Raw genomic sequence first — 25,021 nt, forward strand, 5'->3', positions numbered from 1 at the left:
ACAGAGAAATGACCAGTGTGTATGCAAGTGAGGGAGAGAATCCATGGCTCACAGAAAACAACTGTAGGAAGGCCAGTGTGGTTAGGGCATGGACAGCAGAGTAAGAGGGTATGAGAGAAGCTGAAGAAGCAGGCAGAGGTCAGATTATGCAGGATCTTGCAGACCATGATAGAATTTGTTATTTTAGCTTAAACAGAGCCTGGGTGTTCAATGGGTCGTTTTCACAGATACTGAAATCACTCAACACGGTGGCAGCAACGTGGCGAAAAAGATAATTATGAACCAAAGTCCTCCATGTTTGAGGGAAATGTCCAAGAAGTGAGCAGATGACAGCAATAAGAAGTGGTAGTGGATTATATAGACTGATAGCATAAAGTTCAAAATATGTCTTTTTATATGATGTCTTTTTAAAAGGGAGGGGAAAGAATGATCTAAAAATAGAAATCTGTTAGCAAGAAGGATGCCATCTGGCAACCTAGCTGAGAGGTTATTCTGTCTCTTGTTCAGGTACCAGCGAATCAGTGAGGAAGTGAGGGGAAACACAAGGTTAGGAGGAGGTCTGGGACTTTCTGGCAGCCATGTAATGCTGACACAGTTGTGTGAGTAGAAGAGAGAGAGAGAGAGAGAGAGAGAGACAGAGAGACAGAGAGAGACAGAGAGAGACAGAGAGAGACAGAGAGAGACAGAGAGAGACAGAGAGGGAGAGAGGGAGAGAGCGAGCCTGGAAGCTATTCACCTCACATCTTGTGCTCTTACGCTAAAGAAGCTGTTGTAACTTCCTGAGAGACCCAGATAGTTTGAACTAGGGCACTCACAGCAGAGATAAGGAAGACATAGATTCTAAGGATATTGAGTTGTAGCCTTGATCATACCTGGTGACAGATAGTATGTGGTGAGTGAATAAAAAGGAATTAAATAGGACAGGTTTCTGACATGGGCAACAGGCATGATAGTGATGCATTCACTGAACTGGAGAAACCCAGGTTTGGAACAGGTATGTGGTAGTCTGGGTCAGCCTCTGCAGCTTGAGGTATAGCAGACACGTGTCTACTTGTTCTAGCAGAGGGAGAACCCAGCTAGATTCCCCACATCTCCTCTTCAGGCCCATGTTTGCCAAGAGCTGAGGTTTAGAGTGGAAGGATCAGTAGGGTAGGTTGGAAGCCCCTCAGCCAGATGCTGAGAGGATGTACCTGCCTTCAATTAATCTGGACTCTTTTTGGAGGGAATAGTAAAAACTATGCCAAGAGAGTGGTGACTTGTTAAGTGGCCTGCTGGAAGGGAGCCCAAACCACTAAGCTTTTTTAATTTAGAGTGTCTGATCGGAACAAGGTTTGGTGCAGATGGGGTTCCATAGAACTCTCCTGAGAGGTAGATTAGGGACTGATAATTGAGATTACTGACTTCCAACAATTACTCAATTTAAAACTCAGCCAAATGTAATTATTTTTCATACATTTGTTTGGTCATGTTGCCAGCTGCAACTCCATGATGTTTTACTTCCAAGGGGAAGAAAGAACAAAAGGAGAAGGAAGAGAAAGAATGGAAGGGGACTACCTTATTTTGAAGATATCATGCTGATCAGAAGTGTGCTGGCCTCTCTAGCCTCTTTTCTGTGGTATTACCTTCCGTTTCTTGTTTCCTGCCCACAAGGTCATCGGTTACCTATAGCTCCTTTCCGAGATCCTGGCCTTTCCACACAAGTCCACACAAGGATTGTAGTGGAAGCTGCCAAGCTCTGTATCTTAAATTCTTCCAGAATTCCTTATACTTATCCACTATGCTCCTCTTCATCCTTACCTAGCTTTCTGGCCTTTTCTGATTATACTATGTTCTCTATCTTCACTTCAGCTTTATGATTTTGCATTTTTTGAGGGGGGGGGGAGGATCTGACTCCCAGATTCTTAGTTTGGCTTAGATTTTGAAAATCTTTCAAGATATGGCTTTCAGAATCTTCCCTTTGCCACCAGACCATTCTCACTGTAACTCTGCTGATCTGGGAGCCAGTCTCACAAGAAGGGGTTGGAGTCCTGGTGGGAGTTCCTATTGCCCAGGGTCCACATTGTAGAGCCCCACCTACCCAGGCCCTTCCCCAGAGACTGCTCCTTTTTCTAAATTTTGTCCTTTGCCATATGGTTCTCCCTCACTCATCATGTATTTGAACTAGCCATTTCATAAAACTTTACATATGATCCTTATGGACAAGATGGAGAAATGGGGGAAGGGACTACACTTTGTTTATCTCTAGATCTATCATGGCACGTGGTACATAAGAGATTCTAAATTAAATTGAACTAAATTGAATTTAATTGAGTTGACTTGGAGACAAGTAAAGTCTTGTTCACTTAGGTGACTTATGCTACTGGGGTTAGTAGCAAAATCAAATTCAGGGATTGAAATAAAAATGCCAAACTAGGCATTCCACAGAAGTATCTGGTAATATACATGGATCTCTGTTCTTAGTCTCAGGTCTTATCCTGTTATAAACACTTGTATCCTTGCCTTAAACTAACTCTTAAAAAATATATTCTTTAAAAATTCTGAGTGATGTCACTAATGTTGCAGATAAGAGAATCCAAGAATCAAAATGATCACAGCAGCCTAGAACAAAGGACTAAAACCAATGAGTTTAAACTTAGGATAAATGTAAGAGGTCACAATTATACTTGTAAAATCTATTAGTATAGGCCAATGTGGTATCCTGGATCAGTTCCTGAGACCAAAATAGGATATTAGTGGAAAACTGACAGAATTTGAATATAGTTCTGTAGTTTAGTTAATAGTAATGTACCAATGTTAATTTATTAGTTTTGACAAATGTTTCATGGTTATATATGATCTTTTAACTTTCTTTTTTTTTAATTAGTTTTTATAGTATAGTTGCTTTACAATGTTGTGTTAGTTTCTACTGTACAGCAAAATGAATCAGCTATACATATACATAAATCCCCTCTCTTTTGGATTTCCTTCCCATTTAGGTCACCACAGAGCACTGAGTAGAGTTCCCTATGATACACAGCAGCGGTCCCCAACCTTTTGGGCACCAGGGACCAGTTTTGTGGACAATTTTTCCACGGATGCAGGGTCGGGGGGTTGGGTGGGGGATGGTTCAGGCGGTAATGTGAGCGATGGGGAGCGGCAGACGAAGCTTTGCTCGCTCGCCTGCCACTCACCTCCTGCTGTGTGGCCTGGTTCCTAACAGGCGGCAGTCCGGTACTTGTCCATGGCCCAGGGGTTGGGGACCCCTGCTCTACAGTATGTTCTCATTAGACATCAATTTTATACATAGTATCAATAGTGTATACATGTCAATCCCAAACTCCCAGTGCATCCCACCCCCTTCTTTCCCCCCTGGTATCCATACACTTGTTCTCTATGTCTGTGTCTCTATTTCTGCTTTGCAAATAAGATCATCTATACCATTTTTCTAGATTCCACATATATGCGTTAATATACAGTATTTGTTTTTCTCTCTCTGACTAACTTCACTCTGTATGACAGTCTCTAGGTCCATCCACGTCTCTACAAATGGCCCAATTTCATTCCTTTTAATGGCTAATATTCCATTGTATATATGTACCACATCTTCTTTATCCACTCCTCCGTTGATAGACATTTAGGTTGCTTCCATGTCCTGGCTATTGTAAATAGCGCTGCAGTGAACACTGGGGTGCATGTGTCTTTTTGAATTATGGTTTTCTTAGGGTATATGTCCAGTAGTGGGATTGCTGGGTCGTATGGTAGTTCTATTTTTAGTTTTTTAAGGAACCTCCATACTGTTCTCCATAGTGGCTCTATCAATTAACATTCTCACCAATAGTGTAAGAGGGTTCTCTTTCCTCCACACCATTTCCAGCACTGTTTGTAGATTTTTTGATGATGGCTATTCTAACTGGGGTGGGGTGATATTTCATTGTAGTTTTGATTTGCATTTCTCTAATAATTAGTGATGTTGAGCATCTTTTCATGTGTTTGCTGGCCATCTGTATATCTTCTTTGGAGAAATGTCTATTTAGGTCTTCTGCCCACTTTTTGATTGGGTTGTTTGTTTTTTTGATATTGAGCTGCTAACAGTAGAGAAAACTGGGTGAAGTATATGTTGGAACTCTCTATATGTATTACCTTTTCAACTTTTCTAATCTAAAATTATTCCAAAATATTTATTTTAAAAAAGACTATCCAAGAAATAAAAAAATAAGTTTTATTTAAAGAACAATAACAAAAATTTACTACATGAAGGCCTCATTGTTTAAAAAAGCAAATGTAAATTCTGGCTACATTTCTAGCAATCTAGGATCCAGAGCAAGAGAGGCAATGGTTCTATTCTGCTGTGGCATGCTTAGATCACCTGCAGAGTTTTACATTCAGTTCTGGTATTTTAAGAAGGAAATTAATAACCTAGATCATGTCTAGAGAACAACAAAGAAGGTACAGAGTTTAGAAACCATGGAATATGAAGAAATGTAGAATTACGAGGGAGGAGAGGAGGAAGAACGGGATTAGGTGGGAGAAGGGAAGATTCATGAGGGGGCTGTGGCCACTGTCTTGCTATCTTTGCAGGCCTGTCCAGGGGCTAGAGGAGCAAGTACATGCAGGGTGGGCCCAGAGGGTGGTGGTAGAACCAAAGAGAGGAGGTTACAGGAAGGCAGCTCCTTCTGGGGATGGTATGACTTATCTGTCATTGGGATAGAGCTCAGGCTGCCTCAAGAGGTATGTGAATAGTGGTTGAAAAGTCGTATTTCTCGAATGTTGAGAAGATGCTGTTCCATACAGTTTAGGTCCTTGCCCATAGGAAATGCCTAATATATTTGTTAAATTTGAGTGTGACCCCTACAGTCTTTGCCAACTCTGAAATTGTGTGAAATGTTAAGATTAAAGAGACAAGCTTTTCTGGGTATTTCTATGACATTATCATCACTATACGTGTGTCTTGGTAGTAAAGTTTTCCTCCTAGTGCTCTTGTCCTGTGAAATATCTCTGCCTGAGAAAAGGAAAGCCAACTGGACAGACAGGCAGGAGTTAACCTGACTTCTAGATCAGCTGCCATCAGCAGAGGCAGCCTGGAGATGGAGGGGTTAAGTGCCACAATGATCATGTTCCCTCCAGCTTGGTTCCTCACTGCCCTCAGGATACAGTCCAAATTCTTGAGTTTGGCATTCAAAGCCCTCCTGACGCAGCTCCCACCTATCTCTCATTCTTTCCCAATCACCATTCCTCTTGTTCTTCTGCTGCTGACCCTGTGCTCTTGTCATTTGGAACCACACTAAACAGTCAGGGCTCACCAGGTGTCTCAGCCTCTGTATTCATGCTTTGATTCTCAATTCAAGATGCCTCTTTCCTTAATGCTTCATTTCCTCCCTTGTGCCTTTCCTCTGCCTCCTACTTCTATTACATCAAGTTTCTTACCATCATTGCTATTATTAGCCTTTATGTTTGTGACATCCAGTACATGGAGTATTTCTTAGGGGCAGGGTGCGTTTTGTACTCATCTTTCTGTCTCCAGCACCCAATATAGAGCCTGACAGGTAGAAGGTGTTTACTAGATATTTGTAGTATTGAGGAATGGCTTTGGAAGAATTTAGTAAATAACTGTATATGTGAACAGAATACTTCCTTATCCAGGATTGGTTTAGAGTCCATTCTTTGGGGTCCACAAAGGTATGGCTTCAAATCCCAGCTACATGATATAGACAAATTATTTAATCTCATTTAATTATTTAATCTCAGCTTTTAAAAATGCAACTGGGAGAAGACAATACTTATAGCCCAGAGCTTAAATGCTTCCTTCTAAGTGAAGGCTTCTCCCCAAAATGTATTTCCTTTCCTGATTTAATTTCTCCAATACTGTCTGTCTCTTTCTACTAGAATGTAAGCTCCATGAAGGCATGTATTTATGCCTGTTTTTACTGCTGTATCCCCAGAGCTTAGACAAGCTGGTTACATGTTAGGCATTCAATTATAGTACTAACCATATAATAGGGGTGTTGTGAGGACTGAGTGAAAGGATGCATATAAAAGTCATAGCATTGGGTCTGGCACATGCTAAGCACTCAATAACTACCATTGTTATAAAGTAAAGGGCAGATTGAAAGGCAACATTACACCAAGCTAATGAGTGACTTAGAACATACAAAAGGATGTCATCAACATTTGAGCCATAATTTACGTTGAAGTTGGAAGGGATGTTTGAAATAATCTGGTCTGACTTTCTAAGGCCCATAGAGAAATGCTTTTCCCAAGGTCATAGAGCTAGCCAGTGGTAGAGCCTAGACAATATTATTCTCATATAAATGATTTTCTAGTGATTCCCTAAAATACCCTATCAGACTATTTTCTTTGTTAGACACTTGCTTTTGGCAAGTATCCCTAAGTATGGGAATCACTCTCTCCATCTAATACTTTCAAAACACACACACACACACGAGTTATGGTTCCTCTAGTCCAATGACATTTGAAAATAATGCAATATTTCACTATGTCTGACAGTACAAGGGCTATATGATTTAAAAACTCATGTGAGTCAGTTAAAATCTAATTCTGGCTATGCTGGAATGAGACTATTGATAAATGCTATCCCCAAAAAACAAATACAAAGCTGGGCAAAATTGAAACAAACAACCATTTCAGTGTTTTGGAAACTGACCAAATTGACAACAATCTCAAAACTATTATGTTTTAAAAACTGCTGAACTTCAGGTAATAAGAATGGGAATATATGATGTTCTGTCCTGGATTGGTTCCATCTTCCCCCAGGCTTGGTGAATGCTAGGACAGGCCAGGCTGTGAGGGTTGGCAGCTTCTCTGTCATGGTCGAAGGGACTCAGTTAATTTGGAGAAGTAGGCAGTGCCCAGACCCAGCAGCATTGTCTGTGGGCAAGTGAGAAGGGCCCACAGTTGCATAGCTGGGACAAGAATATGCTGGCTGAGACTGGGTGCTGGCTCATCAGAGACCCGAGAAGAAGCCTAAAGTAGCAACACACACATGAACAACCTTGAGGCTTCACATATGCACACAGGGAACACAACACAAAAGGGAAAGTAAAAGCCAGGTCAGACTTGAAAACTGCCCGAACTTTGTGCTCCCCATACCCACACACAAATCCACTGTCAGGGGATGGAAGCCTTACAGACTCAGAGTGGATGAGCACAAACTCAGTCCAATCATAGCTGACCTACACAGACACAGGGTTGACTCCCTGACAATTTAGCCTTGAAAATAGGAAAGAAAAACTGAGTAGAGGCATTGGAGAAAGGTGCCAAGATAGTTCATGGGTAAAAGGTTAGTCTTTTCAACAAATGGTGCTGCAACGATTGGATATCTATATGCAAAAAAAGTGAACTTAAGGCCCTTACCTCATGCCATATATAAAAAATTACTTCAAAATGGATCATGGATTTAAATGTCAGTGGAAATTATAAAAATTTTAGAAGAAAACATAGGAGAAAATCTTTGTGGCCTTCAGATGGGCAGCTTTTAGATAAGGCTCCAAAAGCATGATCTCTAAGAGAAAAAACTGATAAGTTGGATTTCAAAATTAAAAACTTCTATTCCTCAAAAGTCATGGTTAAGAGAATGAAAAGGTATAGATTAAGGTATAGGTATAAGGTATAGATTAAAGGTATAGATTGGGGGGGATTTTGCAAAGCATGAGTCTGACAAAGGACTTGCATTCAGAACAAAGAACTCTCAAAACTCATTATAAGAACACAACCCAATTTTTAAATAAATGGATAAAAGGTTTAAACTAACAGAGAAGATCTTCAGCAGAGAAGATATATGAATGGCAAATAAGCACATTATAAGATAATCAACATAACTAGTTACTAGGGCAGCACAAAATAAAACCACAATGAGATTTCACTACATACCACTAAAATAGCTGTAATGAAAAATATAGGTAATTCCAAGTGTTAGCAAGCACATGGAGAAACTACAACCCTCTCTCCTACCTTGTTGGTAGGAATGCAAAATGGCACTAACTTGGAATGCAGCTTGGCACGTTTTTTGGTTTTTGTTTTTTTTAAGTTGAATGTGAACTTATATGACCCAATGATTACATTCCTAGAAATCTACCCAAGAGAAATGTGATCACATGTCCACTCAAAGATATGCACATGAATGTTCATAATAGCATTATTCATAATAGCCCCAAACTGGAAACAATCCAAATGTCCATCAACTGGAGAACAGAAGAAGAAAGTGTGGTATATATTTTCAATGGAATACTATTCAGCACTAAAAATGAATGGACTACTGATGGATGCTACAACATGAATGAACCACAAAAATGTAATGCTATGTGAAAGGTGCTAAATGCAAAAGACGACTAAATAGTGCATGATTCCACTTACAGGAAATGTTCAGAAATGGCAAATTTACAGTGTCAGAGAACAGATGAATAGTTGCCTAGGGCTGGGAGTGGAAGTGGGGATTTACAAGGGAACTTTTGGGGATGATGAAATGTTCGAAAATTAGATTGTGGTGATAGTTGTAAAACTCTATACACTTACTAAAAATCACAGAATTGTACCCTTACAATGGGTTAATGTTATAGTATGTAAATTATACCTCAATAAAAGTGTTATAACAACAAGAAAATAAAGATCTTTCCTATGATGTATTTAACTTAAATGTCAGATTGTGGCTTTGATGTATGCACAAAGGGATTTTGTTTGCTGGTGTTAGAAAGGGCCACTGGTAAATAACAAAATAAAATGCCATTTTGGATGATATAATCAGTAGCAATAGCAGCTACGCCCATGGTGATTAATAGTTCCAGCACTAGAAATTCAAAATCTTGCTTCCTGCCTGCTCTAAGAATTGTCTGTTGACATGTTTAGCCTTCCTACTTGTAATTATCCTCCCTCCAAACTGGAGTAGGGATTAACTATAGTGGTGGCTTCAGTCACAAGCCATATCAAACGCTCTGGTAACCAAGAACTGTCCTGTCTGCAAGAGTATGCCAGAAGGCCTTAATGTCTCTGGTATCTGCTTCGAGACCCAGATCAGGGGGATGGAGCCAACACACAGAGCTCCCTTAATCTGGTTTAGCCAGCAGAGGTACACCCTGCACTTCCACTAACTTTACTTTCTTAAGATGTAGCTTTGGATAAGGTATAATCCCTTTCTCAAAAGGGATTTTAGTAGGTCCAATGTGTAAAGGAGCAATGAGTCCATCAAAGCGCCAGGGCACAGCATTAGAAGCCATGGGTTTAAACATTGGCCTAGTCCTGAACTAGCCATGTAGCTTTAGCCAAGTAACTTATTAGCCTTAGATTATTTATCCCCAAACTGGGATAATTCTGCCTACCCCACAAAACTGTTGTGAGAAACAAGTAAGACAGTACATATAAAGTGCCTGACCTAGTGTCTGTGTGTTGAATCTGAATAAAGGATACAGCCATAATTCTTTAATATGACAATCAAGGTTTTTCAGAGTTTGGTCCTAATCTTCCTGTCTATCCTTATCTTCCAGTAGGAAGGTTCCCTATTCCAATCAAACCAGACTTCTGACCAACTATCATCATGCAATGACTCAGGCTGTTTCTTGCTCTCTGGGCTACCTTCTCGCCAACTCTGTATTCAGTAATCCTACCCATCATTCAAAACTCGGCGTAAAGCCCATCTTCTCCATGGTGTTTAGTCTGACCATAAATTCTTTAAACAACTCACGGGATCCTTTATTATATACTTTAAAAAAACATAATATATATTTTTTAAATGTCTTATTTCCTCTGGTATGGAATACATTTCTGGAAGTACACCATGACTTGTATACTCCATTATATATCCCTACAGTACCCCTCACAGGGTCTGAAGTAGGACAGTGGTCTCGAATTATTTTACTCTAACTGAGGAATTCCTCAAAGAATAATTTAAAAACCCCTATCAACTTCAACTTTCTCATTTTATAGATGAAAAACTTGTCCCCAGAAAAGGGAAGTAACATTCAAGGTCATATGAGTAGTTTGGTATTAGAGCTGAACACATAATTCAAGCTTCTTATGGCAGAAACTTCAGGATGTCCTTCAATATTAATTCACCTCCATATCTATAGGACTACTAATTTTTAGCTCACCCAGAATGAAGACTTCATTTCTCATCCTTCTTTTAGTTAAGTGTGGACATGAGTTCTATCTAATGGGATAAATGTGAAAGTGCCACAATACTGTATCTTCTCCCTTCTCCACCTACTTTCTTAATCTTGTTGCCTGGAACATGGATGTGACAGAATTCCATATTTGTCACTGAGTTTGAGAGCCACATCCCAGGGATGGCAGGGCAGAAAGCTGGAAGAACTTGACTCCCTAAGAGTTTCAAGGAGCAGAGCCACACTATCAGCTCTGGATTGCCTACATCTAGATTTATATACGGAAGAGAAATAAACTTCTATCTCATTTAATGAGCTGTTATTTTAGGTATGTATTTTGTATATTAGTTATTGGAAGCTTAACTTATCCTATTATTCCTCCTATCAGCTTTCTGATGCTCTTAGCTCCTCACATTGTCTCTAGATATATCTTAATTCATTCTTTCATTCATTCAATCATTTACTCCATAGCCATTCAGTGTACACCTACATTCTGCCTGGCATAAATCTAAGAGAGGGCTGCAGTGGACACAAGAATGAAATGAACAGATCCCACACTTAAAAAGTCACAAGTAGTGAATGAAACTCTTTCTCTCTTAATTTATATCATAAGTCATATGTCTGGCAAACATTCGTCTCAGGATTTCTCCAACAGTCCCATCTGAAATAATCTACTGTCTCCAGTAATACATTGTTGATCAGACCATGTGTGACTAATATGTTCTATTTGGCTCTCTACAACCACTCTCTGCCCTTCTCCATCATTTTCTTTGTTCAGGGAAACTTATCTGTATGGATTACTTCAGTGGGCTCTCTTGCCCTCTGATTTCCAATTGGGTTGGCCAGTAGGAACCCCTAGCAGTAGATCAGAGGGAAGTAAGAGAATGAGCTCTATGTATTTATTTTTCTCAGCTCCCTCCCTGTGGGATCATCTCAGGCTAACTTTTTTCCTCAACTGAAGGTCACTGTTCCACTCAAGATGGCCCACTGCATGACTCTCTACTATTGGGTTCTGTTACCCATTTCATCCCTTCACACCCTTTGAGCTGTTACTAGCCCCAGGGAACTGCACTATACCCCATGGTTTCTGTACACAGTGCCCGCACCTTGTAAACAGCCCATTTATTAAGCTCTCCTCAAATTATCCTAATGTGAGGCTGCCATCTGTTTCCTACTAGCATGCTGACTAATACACCATGTGTCCCAATTCTCAGTTCAAAAGATATAGGCACCAGATATACATGGCACCCATCAGAAGCACTGTTAGGAAGAGGATTAGAGTAGAGGGAAGATATTCTTTACTAGCAACTGAAGTATTTCTGACCGCAGAGAACAAAACCTATGCATCCAATGTGAAGGACACTTTTAGATCCTGGGATGGGCAGGGAGAAAAAGAGGAAAAGACAGTAGGAAAGTGTGGTAGGCAGAACAATGCACCCTTTCTCCCAGAATGTCCAAGTCCTAATCCTTGGAACCTGTGAATATATTACCTTACATGAGAAAAGGGACTTTACAGATGTGATTTAGTTAAAGATCTTGAGATGGATATATTATCCTGGATTATCTGCGTGAGCTCAATGTAATCACAAGTGTTCTTATAAGTGAAAGAGGAGGGCAGGAGATTCAGCATCAGAGTGGTGCAGCATGAGAAAGACTTGATAAGTCAATGTTGACTTTGAAGACTGAAAGGGAACCACAAGCCAAGGAATGCAAGCAGCCTCTAGAAACTGGGAGAGGTAGTGGAATGAATTCTCCCCTAGAGCCTCCAGAAGGAACACAGACCTGTTGATATCTAGATTTTAGCCCAAAGAGGCCAATTTCAGACTATTCCTGAACTGTAAGATAATAAATTTGTGTTGTTTCAAGCCACCAAGTTCATGGCAATTTGTTATGTCAGTAATAGGATTTAGTATAGATATAGTATAGAATTTAAGACTGAAATCTCCAGACCCAGAAAACTAAACCTGAGGAAGGAAGAAGGGTTGGGGAACTAATAGATAGCAGAGATAGAACACACTGTGGACAGCACAACCATACTGCACACCACCTGCTAACCTACACTGCAGTCAAGTTAAATTCACTAAAAAGCAAGTTTATTCTTCATCTCGTAAGCTTAGACTCATAAAATGCTTTCACACCTTTTGTAACACCCAGTAGAGCCTTCTTTTTATCTCATAGTTCTGGGGATTCACCAGAACTTTTGTATTTTGTTAGAGAGCTTTATCAGCTTCATTCAGAAGGACACGCACCTGCCTTATCCTATTCTTTGACTTCCTGGTGGCCATAGTAGCAAAATATTACACACAAAAAACAATGATTTTTTTAAATTTCCAGAGCATATAGTCTACAAAGCACCAATATCTATTATTTGCATTCTATAAAAACCAGTGCTAAGCTCCTCCCCCAGCTTTCCCATTTCTGAATGGGCCTTACCACACTCTGACCCAGCTGCTCCCGGAAGAAGTAATCCATGTTTCTCTTTTGCAGGCTGTCAAGGTAATGCTGAAAGCGAGTGTACGTATATGGGTAGCAGTAAGCAAACTGGTAAATATCTTCTTCTCGGTCAAAACAAAATGCAAAGGACATCACATAATTCTTCCTATGGTCCGGGCAGCGGTAGTAGTAAACATTTTTAGGTGGCAGTCTTTGCCTGGAAGATACAAAGAAATTTGGGCATATCAGACAGTTGTTCAAGCTTCAAAATGTAATCAGTAGGAATAAATGCCCAAGATTGAAACTGTAACATCAAGAAACCTAGGTGGTGGCCAGGGACAACAACATATACCAATCTATGATCAAAAGAGGTTGGACACTCCCTCTTGCAAGAGCACTGGAATCACAACGAACTGCTGAAAAATCATTGACAGGAAGACACTGGAACTCACCAAAAAAGATACCCCACATCCAAAGACAAAGGAGAAGCCGCAATGAGATGGTAGGAGGGGAGCAATCACAATAAAATCAAATCCCATAACTGCTGGGTGGGTGACTCACAAACTGGGAGAACACTTATACCACAGAAGTCCACCCACTGGAGTGAAGGTTCTGAGCCCCACGTCAGGCTTCCCAACCTGGGGGTCTGGCAACGGGAGGAAGAATTCCTAGTGAATCAGACTTTGAAGCTAGTGGGATTTGACTGCAGGACTTCGACAGGCCTGGGAAAAACAGAAACTCCACTCTTGGAGGGCACACCACAAAGTAGTGTGCACATCAGGACCCAGGGGAAGGAGCAGTGACCTCACAGGAGACTGAACCAGACCCACCTGCTAGTGTTGGAGGGTCTCCTACAGAGGCGGGGCGTGGCTGTGGCACAACGTGAGGACAAGGACACTGGCAGCAGAAGTTCTGGGAAGTACTCCTTGGCGTGAGCCCTCCCAGAGTCTGCCATTAGCCTGTAGGCTCAAGTGTTGGGTTGCCTCAGGGCAAACAACCAACAGGGAGGGAACCCAGACCCACCCATCAGCAGACAAGCGGATTAAAGTTTTACTGAGCTCTGCCAACCAGAGCAACACTCCCCTCAACCCACCACCAGTCTCTCCCATCAGGAAACCTGCACAAGCCTCTTAGATAGCCTCATCCACCAGAGGGCGGAGAGCACAAGCAAGAATAACTACAATCCTGCAGCCTATGGAACAAAAAACATACTCACAAAAAGATAGACAAGATGAAAAGGCACAGGGCTATGCACCAGATGAAGGAACAAGATAAAACCCCAGAAAAACAACTAAATGAAGTGGAGACAGGCAACCTTCCAGAAAAAGAATTCAGAATAATCATAGTGAAGATGCTTCAGGACCTCGGCAAAAGAATGGAGTCAAAGATCGAGAAGATGCAAGAAATGTTCAACAAAGAACTAGAAGCATTAAAGAACAAATACCTCGAAGAATTAAAGAACAAACAAACAGAGATGAACAATACAATAACTGAAATGAAAACTACAGTAGAAGGAATCAATAGCAGAATAACTGAGCCAGAAGAACAGATAAGTGACCTGGAAGACAGAATGGTGGAATTCACTGCTGCAGAACAGAATAAAGAAGAAAAGAATGAAAAGAAATGAGGACAGACTAAGAGACCTCTGGGACAAAATTAAATGCAACAACATTCACATTATAGGGGTCCCAGAAGGAGAAGAGAGAGAGAAAAAACCCGAGAAAATATGTGAAGAGATTATAGTGGAAAACTTCTCTAACATGGGAAAGGAAATAGCCACCCAAGTCCAGGAAGCACAGAGAGTCCCAGGCAGGATAAACCCAAGGAGAAACATGCCGAGATGCACAGTAATCAAACTGGCAAAAATTAAAGACAAAGAAAAATTATTGAAAGCAACAAGGGAAAAATGACAAATAACATACAAGGGAAAACCCATAAGGTTAACAGCTGATTTCTCAGCAGAAACTCACCCAAGTGCACACAGAACATTCTCCAGGATAGATCACATCTTGGGTCACAAATCAAGCCTCAGTAAACTGAAGCAAATTCAAATCATATCAAGCATATTTTCTGACCACAATGCTCTGAGATTAGAAATGAATTACAGGGCAGAAAACATTAAAAAAAAACACAAACACATGGGGGCTAAACAATATGTTATTAAATAACCAAGAGATCACTAAAGAAAACAAAGAGGAAATCAAAAAATACCTAGAGACAAATTACAACGAAAAGACAATGATCCAAAAGCTATGGGATGCAGCAAAAGCAGTTCTAAGAGGGAAGTTTATAGCAATACAAGCCTAACTCAAGAAACAAGAAACATCTCAAATAAAAAATCTAACCTTACACCTAAAGGAACTAGAGAAAGAAGAACAAACAAAACCCAAACTTAGCAGAAGGAAAGAAATCATAAAGATCAGACAGAAATAAATGAAATAGAAACAAAGAAAACAATAGCAAAGATCAATAAAACTAAAAGCTGGTTCTTTGAGAAGATAAACAAAATTGATAAACCATTAGCCAGACTCATCAAGAAAAACAGGGAGGGGACTCAAATCAATAAAATTAGAAATGAAAAAGGAGAAGTTACAACCAACACTGCAGAAATACAAAGCATCCTAAGAGACTACTAGAAGCAACTCTATGCTAATAAAATGGACAACCTGGAAGAAATGGACAAATTCTTAGGAAGGTATAACCTTCCAAGACTGAACCAGGAAGAAACAGAAAATATGAACAGACCAATCACAAGTAAAGAAATTGAAACTGTGATTAAAAAATGTTCTGACAAACAAAGTGCCAGGACTAGATGGCTTCACAGGTGAATTCTATCAAACATTTAGGGAAGAGTTACCACGCATCTTTCTCAAACTCTTCCAAAAAGTTACAAAAAAGGAACACTCCCAAACTCATTTTATGAGGCCACCATCACCCTGATACCAAAACCAGACAAAGATACTACAAAAAAAGAAAATTACAGACCAATAACACTGCCGAATATAGATGCAAAAATCCTCAACAAAATACTAGCAAACAGAATCCAATAACACATTAAAAGGGTCATACACCATGATTAAGTGGGATTTATCCCAGGGATGCAAGGACCCTTCAATATATGCAAATCAACCAATGTGACAGAACATATTAACAAACTGAAGAAGAAACACCATATGATCATTTCAATAGATGCAGAGAAAGCTTTTGACAAAATTCTACGCCCATTTATGATAAAAACTCGCCAGAAAGTGGGCATAGAGTGAACCTACCTCAACATAATAAAGGCCATGTATGACAAACCCACAGCAAACCTCATTCTCAATGGTGAAAAACCAAAGCATTTCCTCTAAGATTGGGAACAAGACAAGGACATCCACTCTCACCACTATTATTCAACATAGTTCTGGAAGTCCTAGCCACAGCAATCAAAGAAGAAAAAGAAATAAAAGGAATCCAAACTGGTAAAGAAGTAAAACTGTCACTGTTTGCAGATGACATGACACTATACATAGAGAATCCTAAAGATGCCACCAGAAAACTACTAGAGCTAATCAATGAATCTGGTAAAGTTGCAGTATACAAAATTAATGCACAAAAATCTCCTGCATTCCTATACACTAATGATGAAAAATCTGAAGGAGAAATTAAGGAAACACGCCCATTTACCACTGCAACAAAAAGAATAAAATACCTAGGAATAAACCTACCTAGGGAGACAAAAGACCTGTATGTAGAAAAGTATAAGACACTGATGAAAGAAATTAAAGATGATACAAACAGGTGGAGAGACATACCACGTTCTTAGATAGGAATAATCAATATTGTGAAAATGACTATACCACCCAGAGCAATCTACAGATTCATTGCAATCCCTATCCAATTACCCATGGCATTTTTTACAGAACTGGAACAAAAAATCTTAAAATTTGTATGGAGACCCAAAAGACCCCGAATAGCCAAAGCAGTCTTGAGGGAAAAAAACGGAGCTGGGGGAATCAGACTCCCTGACTTCAGACTATACTACAAAGCTACAGTAATCAAGACAGTATAGCACTGGCACAAAAACAGAAATACAGATCAGTGGAACAGGATAGAAAGCCCAGAGATAAACCCACACACCTATGGTCAACTAATCTATGAAAAAGGAGGCAAGGATATACAAGGGAAAAAGACAGTATCTTCAATAAGTGGTGCTGGGAAATCTGGTCAGCTACATGTAAAAGAATGAAATTAGAACACTCCCTAACACCATAGACAAAAATACCCTCAGAATGGATTGGAGATGTAAATGTAAGACCAAACACTATAAAACTCTTAGAGGAAAACATAGGAAGAACACTCTTTGACATAAATCACAGCAAGATATTTTTTGATCCACCTCCTAGAGTAATGGAAATAAAAATAAACAAATGGGACCTAATGAAACTTAAAAGCTTTTGCAAAGCAAAGGAAACTACAAACAAGACAAAAAGACAACCCTCACAATGGGAGGAAATATTTGCAAACGAATCGACGGACAAAGGATTAATCTCCAAAATATATAAACAGCTCATGCAGCTCAATATTAAAACAACAAACCCATCCAAAAATGGGCAGAAGACCTAAATAAATATCTCTTCAAAGAAGACATACGGATGGCCAAGAAGCACATGAAAAACTGCTCAACATCACTAATTATTAGAGAAATGTGAATCAAAACTACAATGAGGTATCACCTCACACCAGTTAGAATGGGCATCATCAGAAAATCTACAAACAACAAATGCTGGAGAGGGTGCGGAGAAAAGGGAACCCTCTTGCACTGTTGGTGGGCATGTAAATTGATACAGCCACTATGGAGAACAGTATGGAGGTTCCTCAAAAAACTAAAAATAGAACTACCATATGACCCAGCAATCCCACTACTGGGCATATACCCAAAGAAAACCACAATTCAAAAAGACACATGCACCTCAATGTTCATTGCAGCACTATTTACAATAGCCAGGACATGGAAGCAACCTAAATGTCCATCAACAGACGAATTGATAAAGAAGATGTGGTACATATATACAACGGAATATTACTCAGCCATAAAAAGGAACGAAATTGGGTCATTTGTTGAGACGTGGTTGGATCTAGAGACTGTCATACAGAGTGAAGTAAGTCAGAAAGAGAAAAACAAATATCGTATATTAACATATATATGTAGAACCTAGAAAAAATGGTACAGGTGAACCGGTTTGCAGGGCAGAATTAGAGACACAGATGTAGAGAACAAAGTATGGACACCAAGGGGAGAAAGTGGCAGGGGGTGGGGGTGGGGTGTGATGAACTGGGAGGTTGGGATTGACATATATACACTGATGTGTATAAGAAGGAGAACTAATAAGAACCTGCTGTATAAAAAAATAAATAAAATTAAATTTAAAAAAGAAAAAAGAGGGGCTTCCCTGGTGGCACAGTGGTTGAGAGTCCACCTGCCGATGCAGGGGACACAGGTTCGTGCCCTGGTCCGGGAGGATCCCACATGCCGCGGAGCGGCTGGGCCCGTGAGCCATGGCTGCTGAGCCTGCGCGTCCGGAGTCTGTGCTCCGCAACGGGAGAGGCCACAACAGTGAGAGGCCCACGTACCACAAAAAAAAAAAAAAGAAAAAAGAGACTAGAATCTGGCAGTACTTCGTTCAAATTCCAGCCCTATCCTTTATAAAGTGTTGAAACAGGCAAAGTTAAAAAGGAACAAGTTTTATTCATCATTTGTTCTTATTTTGAGCACATATTATATACCCAGGCATTGTGCTAGATTACCTATGTAAAATGGTAAATAAGATAAGCCAGGTATTTGTCCTCATGGAGTATATATGCTGGTAGGGAAGTAGTCAATAAAATATTTTAAATAAATATACAATATAGTTACAGACTCAAAAGTGTCTTGAGGGGAAAGAGTGTGATGCTATAGTGACATAAATAGGGGAGGATTACTTTCCCCAGGGAAGTCAGGTTTTAGTATTATAACACTAATTCAGATACTTTAAAATAAGTTCATGCACTTTGTGAATATTCAAGGGAGAGAAAAAGAATATTCAACATTTCTTTAAATTATTACTATTATTTTTCTATAGAGCATTCCATGAAACTAATTTTACACAGAAGCACTTTGGGAAATACTGCTTTAAAATATGCTGTGTAGGCAATTCTGCTAAGCTAATATGCTCATTCTCCAATAAGCAACACTGAAACACATACATGAGAAAAGGCAAAATGGTCCAGTCATAATTCCCATAACATCTTTACGTTAACCCACTTCACAGGCTCACTGCACCTCCTCATTTGTATAATATCCACACTGTGCACGATTTCCCTGCAGAGAATGCCTCGCATTTGTGTCTCTTAAAGTCCTATTAATCCTACAAAACCTGTCTCAACTATACCTTTTTCCATGACTGTCCGCTGATAATAGCAGGCCTGTTTGGCTCCTACATTTTGTAGCAAGTCTTGCTTTTTTTATTGGCTGCTTCCTAAGTCTCATCCACTAGGATCTGTTTGGAAGCTCCTTAAGGGCAAATATGTTTTGGGGGGTGGGTTCTGGCATAGTGGGTGGAGGATGCAAGGCTCACCTGCGGTGGCTTGTCATTCACCTGGGAAGCCAAGGGGCAAAGGGGCATATGGAGGAAAGTGTGAGGAGGAGGGTGTCAGAGCTGAGGTTGAAAAAAACAATAATGGTGCTGGCTCCAGGTAGGGCAGCCTGGAGAAAACTGTTAAGAGCTCCAAAGCATTGTAACATTCCAGCAGTTTACTGCAGAATCTTGTTTCTACCTTGGTGTCTTTCTGAGGCTGCCTCAGTGGCCAGGGTGGCCAGGGTGGGAGGTAAGGCTATGGGCTTCCCGTGGAAGAGCCAATGTTACATGGCACTGACGTTGTACATGTTTGGGCTTGTACTGCTTGCCTGTAGCCCTGGCTGTCATGAATCTCACCCTAACATTAAGTGGAAAACAGGGAATGGGAACATCAAAAGATTATTGTTAATTAAAGAAAAAAAACAGACATCTCAAGTTAATGAATTTAGCACTTTTCTGTGTATGGGAAGACAAGAGTCTGGGCTCATTGAAATCATTCCTTTGATACGCACTTTAACTTCATAGGGCCAGTATCCTGTTTTTTTCCATCCTGAATCCCCCAGGGTGCACAGTCGGGGGTGACTGCAATGGCTGATGACTTGATGGCTGTACACCCTTTGTTTACTGATATGGCAGGCTTCATCCACACTATTGTTATCCCACTTAGAAGATATGGCCATGGAGGTTCATAAAAGTTAAGGAGCTTACCCATTCTCTCAAGCTAGCAAATGACAAAACTGGGATTCAAATCTGTTTCTGTCTGATTCTAAATCAGTACTGATAACACTTTTCCAGGATCCCTCTTGATAAATTACGGGATTCTGGCATAGGCCAGGTGGCAAGAAGGAACAAGTAAAATGTTGGAACTGCAGGGAATTCATCATGGCTGAAGCACAAAGAATGAGAAGGGAAATCATGAGAAATGTGTTTGAAGAGGAAGGCAGAAGTCATATTAGAAAGGGACTACGGCTGTCCCTCCACATCCATGGGTTCTGCATCTGCAGGCGTGAAGGGACGACTTTACATGATGGAACACGTTAAAGAATTTAAACACTATCCTGAGGTCATAGGATACCTTTAAGTCAGTGAAAGAAGTAAAGTACCATGATTGTCCAAGTCCAAGGGATAGATGAGAGTGATCAGAAGGACAGGGTAGTGGCTGCACAAGTATAGAAAATCAGATAGATTTGACTATTAGATAAAAGTGGCTGATGTGATGGGCCATGGAGTCTAAGATGGGTGGGAACCCAAAAATGATGAGGACGGGACGTAGAGAGAACAGCTTAAGCAATAAAGGAATGGGGCTTTTCACATAAAAGTCCACGGTAGTTGGAGGCTTCCCCGGTGGCGCAGTGGTTGAGAGTCCGCCTCCCGATGCAGGGGACACGGGTTCGTGCCCCCGTCCGGGAAGATCCCTCATGCCGCGGAGCGGCTGGGCCCGTGAGCCACGGCCGCTGAGCCTGCGCGTCCGGAGCCTGTGCTCCACAACAGGAGCGGCACAAAGGCTGTCTAGAGGTGTGCTTAGGCCCACAAATAGAGTCCATTTTGCTCCTACACCCAAAGCCAGGAGGAATAAACATGCAAGTAAAAACAATCTTCTTGTGACACAAATATAGCTTTAAAGCAAACCCCCTAGGCACTCCTCCTTTCTAACCCAATTGCTACCTTAAACCCTCCTATATTGAAATTTTGGAGGTGCCAGTGATGAAATAGACACGGAATGGCCTGGAAGGAAAATGGGGCATGAAGAGTCCCCTCCAGATCCTTCTGCACACGGAATGTAGGAGGATGAGCAGCTCCTGAGAAGGCAGAGGGGGAAGTAACGGCCTCCAGGATAGTCAGGCCTTAGGTCATTGTTTTATTCAGCAAATATTTGTTAAGTATCATACCATAGACTGAAGTAAAGGAAGACAAGAGGTAAAGGAAGCAGTGGATTAAAGCACTGGGGTCCAAGGGGGATTATTAACCTGGGAGTTGAGTTTCATAGGAAAAAGTAGAAGGTTTTGGATAGAGGAGGGATCAGTGGAAAACCAAGATTAGAGGGAGAACAGACCAGCGCAGGGATAAGGGTATAAAAAGAACAGATGATGGTCTACATTTGTGACGTGACTGAACATGCAGAAATGTTAGGGTGGTAGAAGTAAATGAGCCTCAGGGTCTCCAGCCGATGGTCTGTGACAGTTGCTTCAGGCCCTGACACAGAGGTCTGAGTCTGAGTCTCCTGGAGCACAAGGTGAGTGTGTCTTCATACACAAGCAATTCCTACAGTCACAATCCCCTCAGGTTATGACACCGATGTTTTCAAGTCTTTATGTACTAGTATATTCAATTAAGATCCATGCTTTAAATTCACTCACCTCAGTTTTCTCCTATTCTAGCCAAGTTTAGCAACTTGACTCTGAGAGCCTGCCGTCTCCACCAAATTTGACCATGTGCTACCAGGAGAATTCATCTAATGCCCGCAGCTGTCCCAGCTCCTCTCCTGAGTAGGTTGGATGCTTAACCTGATTTGAAGGCAGAGTGAAGTTAATGGACACTGCGGTGATCATGCAAGAAAGCTGAGATGTTGCTCAGGGCTTAATGTTCCAGACTCTGCTAAGGATACTAACGAAAATCTGTTGGAGAAGAATTCAGCAGGCCAAATTCATGAGGAAGCAAAGTAACACAAAGAATAAAGGAAAAGAGGAATGAAGCTGTGTAGGAGAAATGTGTCTCTCATTTGGAACGCACTTATGGTTTTTCTCTTATCTTGCTCATTATGTTTCACTATGTCTCAGGCATGGTGTTAAATTTTTTAAACGCGTTATCACTGAATCCTCACAATACCCTATGAGCTAAGGGCTGTTAACATCCCCTTTACACAGCTAAGAAAATGGAAGCTCAGAGAGGTAACAAAAATTTCCCAGGGTTGCAAGTTTGGTAAGCAGCAGAGCCTGTACTAGACGCAAGCTAACATGACTCCAAAGTCTGTGCTCATCATCCCTATGGTAACTTGCCACCTGCCTTTCTCCCCTTGACACCAATTCATAGCCTTACCTTCTGCTTCCAGAGAAATCTTGTCTGACAGTACTCTCGCCAGTACTCTCCTGTTAAAAACTCTTCAAACAACTTCTTATCCTCAAAAGGCTCCCCGAGATCTCCCTGTGATTCCAGCATCGTCAGTCATTTCTCCCTCCTTGAACCCTATGTTTTATTCATACTGAACTACTCACAACTCTCTAAAAATGTTGTGCCATACCTCCAGTACCTCTGTGTCTTTGTGTTTGATCTTTTCTCTACTTGTACTGCTTCCCCTGCCAGATACCTTACCTACTTGGTAAACTCTTATTCAGAGGTGGCATATTGTAGGTTGTCAATAAAGCCTTAAATATTTTTTTAAACAAACTAAATAATTAATAAACAAAAGAATGTATAAATAAATGCCTATATCCTTTAACATACCTCCTCTCTGAAGTCTCCTCTGATTATTCATCCATCATTAATTTTTCTCTACTTTGACACTTGATATTAAAACAGTTTTATCACCGGCTTGTCCCTTAACAATAAGCAACAAAAGGAAGTGGAGATTTCTTCAAAGAGAAGGTAGGCTTCTTGAAGACAGGAACAGTGTTACCTTTCCCTCTCTTTCTCACTAGAAATGGTACAGAGAAGTTTCAAATAGTACTTGCTTATTTTAAAAGCACTTGTAAAAGGAAAAGAAGACTCCTCTCCACAGATAAATGGTAGGCGTCATAGGTAGGTAGATCTTAGCTCAGTATAAAGTAGAGACTCTTTAACGTTCAGCTGAAGGGAAAGTAGAAAGGTCTATGCTACAAGGGAGTACATGGGAAGCTTTAAGGGATCTCATAAAAAGTTTCCTGGGCTTCCCTGCTGGCGCAGTGGTTGAGAGTCCGCCTGCCGATGCAGGGGACACGGGTTCATGCCCCCATCTGGGAAGATCCCACGTGCCGCGGAGCGGCTAGGCCCGTGAGCCATGGCCACTGAGCCTGCGCATCTGGAGCCTGTGCTCCACAACGGGAGAGGCCACAACAGTGAGAGGCCCGCGTACCGAAAAAAAAAAAAAAAAAAAAAGTTTCCTGTACTTGATATTAAGTTAAATAAGGCAACCTTCTGATTCCATTTAGCACAGACAGTCTCGGATATCAATGGAAACAATATAACAATTGTTTAGGCCATTCTAAGTACTTCATCATATATTAACTCCTTTAATCTTCACAATAGTCCTCTGAAGTTATTCCTTTATCCTAAATGATATGATAAAAATGAAGGTAGGGTCAAGAATACTTCTTAAGAGAAACAGATTGTCCATGACTCCCTAGAAGACTCCAGAAAGGAAAGAATCTAACACCTGATCCTGCCAGAGATGCAGGTTGATTCCAAGGCCTGTGGTGTGTGCTCTCAGGACTCAGAGACTAAAGCGTGATCCAGCTCTTGAAACAAGTCATCATCCTGAGTCCATCCTGATGACTAAAGAAGCCCTCCACATGTGTGAAGGAGGCGGTAACCAACATCCTCAGATTCAGTCATGCGTTCATATGTGGCTGAGTGAGCGCACACACACACACACACACACACACGCTGCATGCATGTACATACTGAACACATTCACAATCATACTATGTATACTTCTCTACTATAGCCTCTATTTCATTATATCAACTTGAATATATGCCTTTCTCCACCACTGGACTGAGTTCTCCTTGAGGGCAGGAACCATATATTGTTCATCTGGTTCTGGAGGATCTATACAAAGCCTTAAATAGAGGAGGTACTCCAAAATGCTCATGAATTGGATAAATGAATATAACTGTGAGTGAACTTTAAGATATTAACATATTAGAGTAAATAATTTCAGCCACACCAAGGTTTGCATGTTATGCTCTCTCCACGTGAAGCTGTGAGTCATGCCCTGAATACATTACGTTTCAGAAATTTCCATGTCATTTTAAATGCTGTTCTATCTGTAATTGCCTTTCCCATACTTTTCTACATAGTGCATTATGCTATGTAGAGAAGTGAGGCCCAGCTCAAATGACACTTCCTCTTTGAAGTCTTCGTCAACAATTCTAGGAATAACTAATTGCTCTAAATACTAATTACAGAAACTCCTGTATTTCTGATTCATCTCAAAATCTGTAGCACTTAGCACAGTGCTTGACCCTGAAGAGGAGCTCAAAGCATGTTTGTTGAATGAATGAGTAGGTGAATTTATGGTTTAATGAATGAATGGATGGATGATTCCTTCCCATTTTCCATCCTCTCTGCCTCTGTCCAAACCATCAGCCAAGTTCCCAATGCATCATTTTGGAGGTTACCAGAGCACAGAGGAAGAGGAGAAAGCCCAGGACCTGAAGGTGTACATAAGACTCATTCCCTACCCCTCCTCAAGACCCCTGAAAGACAGGAGCCCTAATTTCCTTTCTGATTAAGCAGAAAATATGGATGTTAGATGAGTTCCAACCCCAGTGTGTTCTTTGACAGTAGACACAAACTTTTTTCTCCAAATTAGCAGAGAGGGAAAAAATAACAAAGAATCTGTCTTTTAAGGCGGTACATTCTAAAGGAGGTATACAAAACCAAGTCATTCAGACACCTCCAAAGGGAGTAACATATACTAAACACCTCCTATATGCCAACAATGTGCTACCTGTTTGATGTACACTATTGTCCGACTGATAAACACATATTCTTTCCACCACACCAAGGCTGTGAAATTCACCCAACAATTTGGGTGAAATCTGAAATTCACCCAGCAATTGCAGAAACAGTCTCTTAGTTCCCCTTCTTCATCTACCCAGAGGCAGGGAGCAAACTGGCATCCAGTTTCCCAGGTATGTTTGAAATTGAAGAAAGATTTCATCCCTCTTCCCTTCATGAGGGCAGCTGAATCTCTGGTTTGTCATC

At 40.8% G+C, this 25,021-nt stretch overlaps 1 protein-coding gene across 1 annotated transcript in view; it reads right to left on the minus strand.

Annotated features, from left to right (window-relative positions):
- AGBL4 (AGBL carboxypeptidase 4) overlaps window positions 1-25,021 on the minus strand; it is a 1,255,618-nt gene that overhangs the window by 523,156 nt on the left and 707,441 nt on the right. The window contains exon 5 of the mRNA XM_024739248.1: window positions 12,522-12,738. Coding sequence (XP_024595016.1) covers window positions 12,522-12,738 — 217 coding nt within the window. The remainder of the gene's footprint in view (window positions 1-12,521; window positions 12,739-25,021) is intronic.

Source organism: Neophocaena asiaeorientalis, unplaced genomic scaffold (genome assembly GCF_003031525.2).
Source record: "Neophocaena asiaeorientalis asiaeorientalis breed wild unplaced genomic scaffold, Neophocaena_asiaeorientalis_V1.1 scaffold138, whole genome shotgun sequence".
Classification (NCBI taxonomy): domain Eukaryota; kingdom Metazoa; phylum Chordata; class Mammalia; order Artiodactyla; family Phocoenidae; genus Neophocaena; species Neophocaena asiaeorientalis.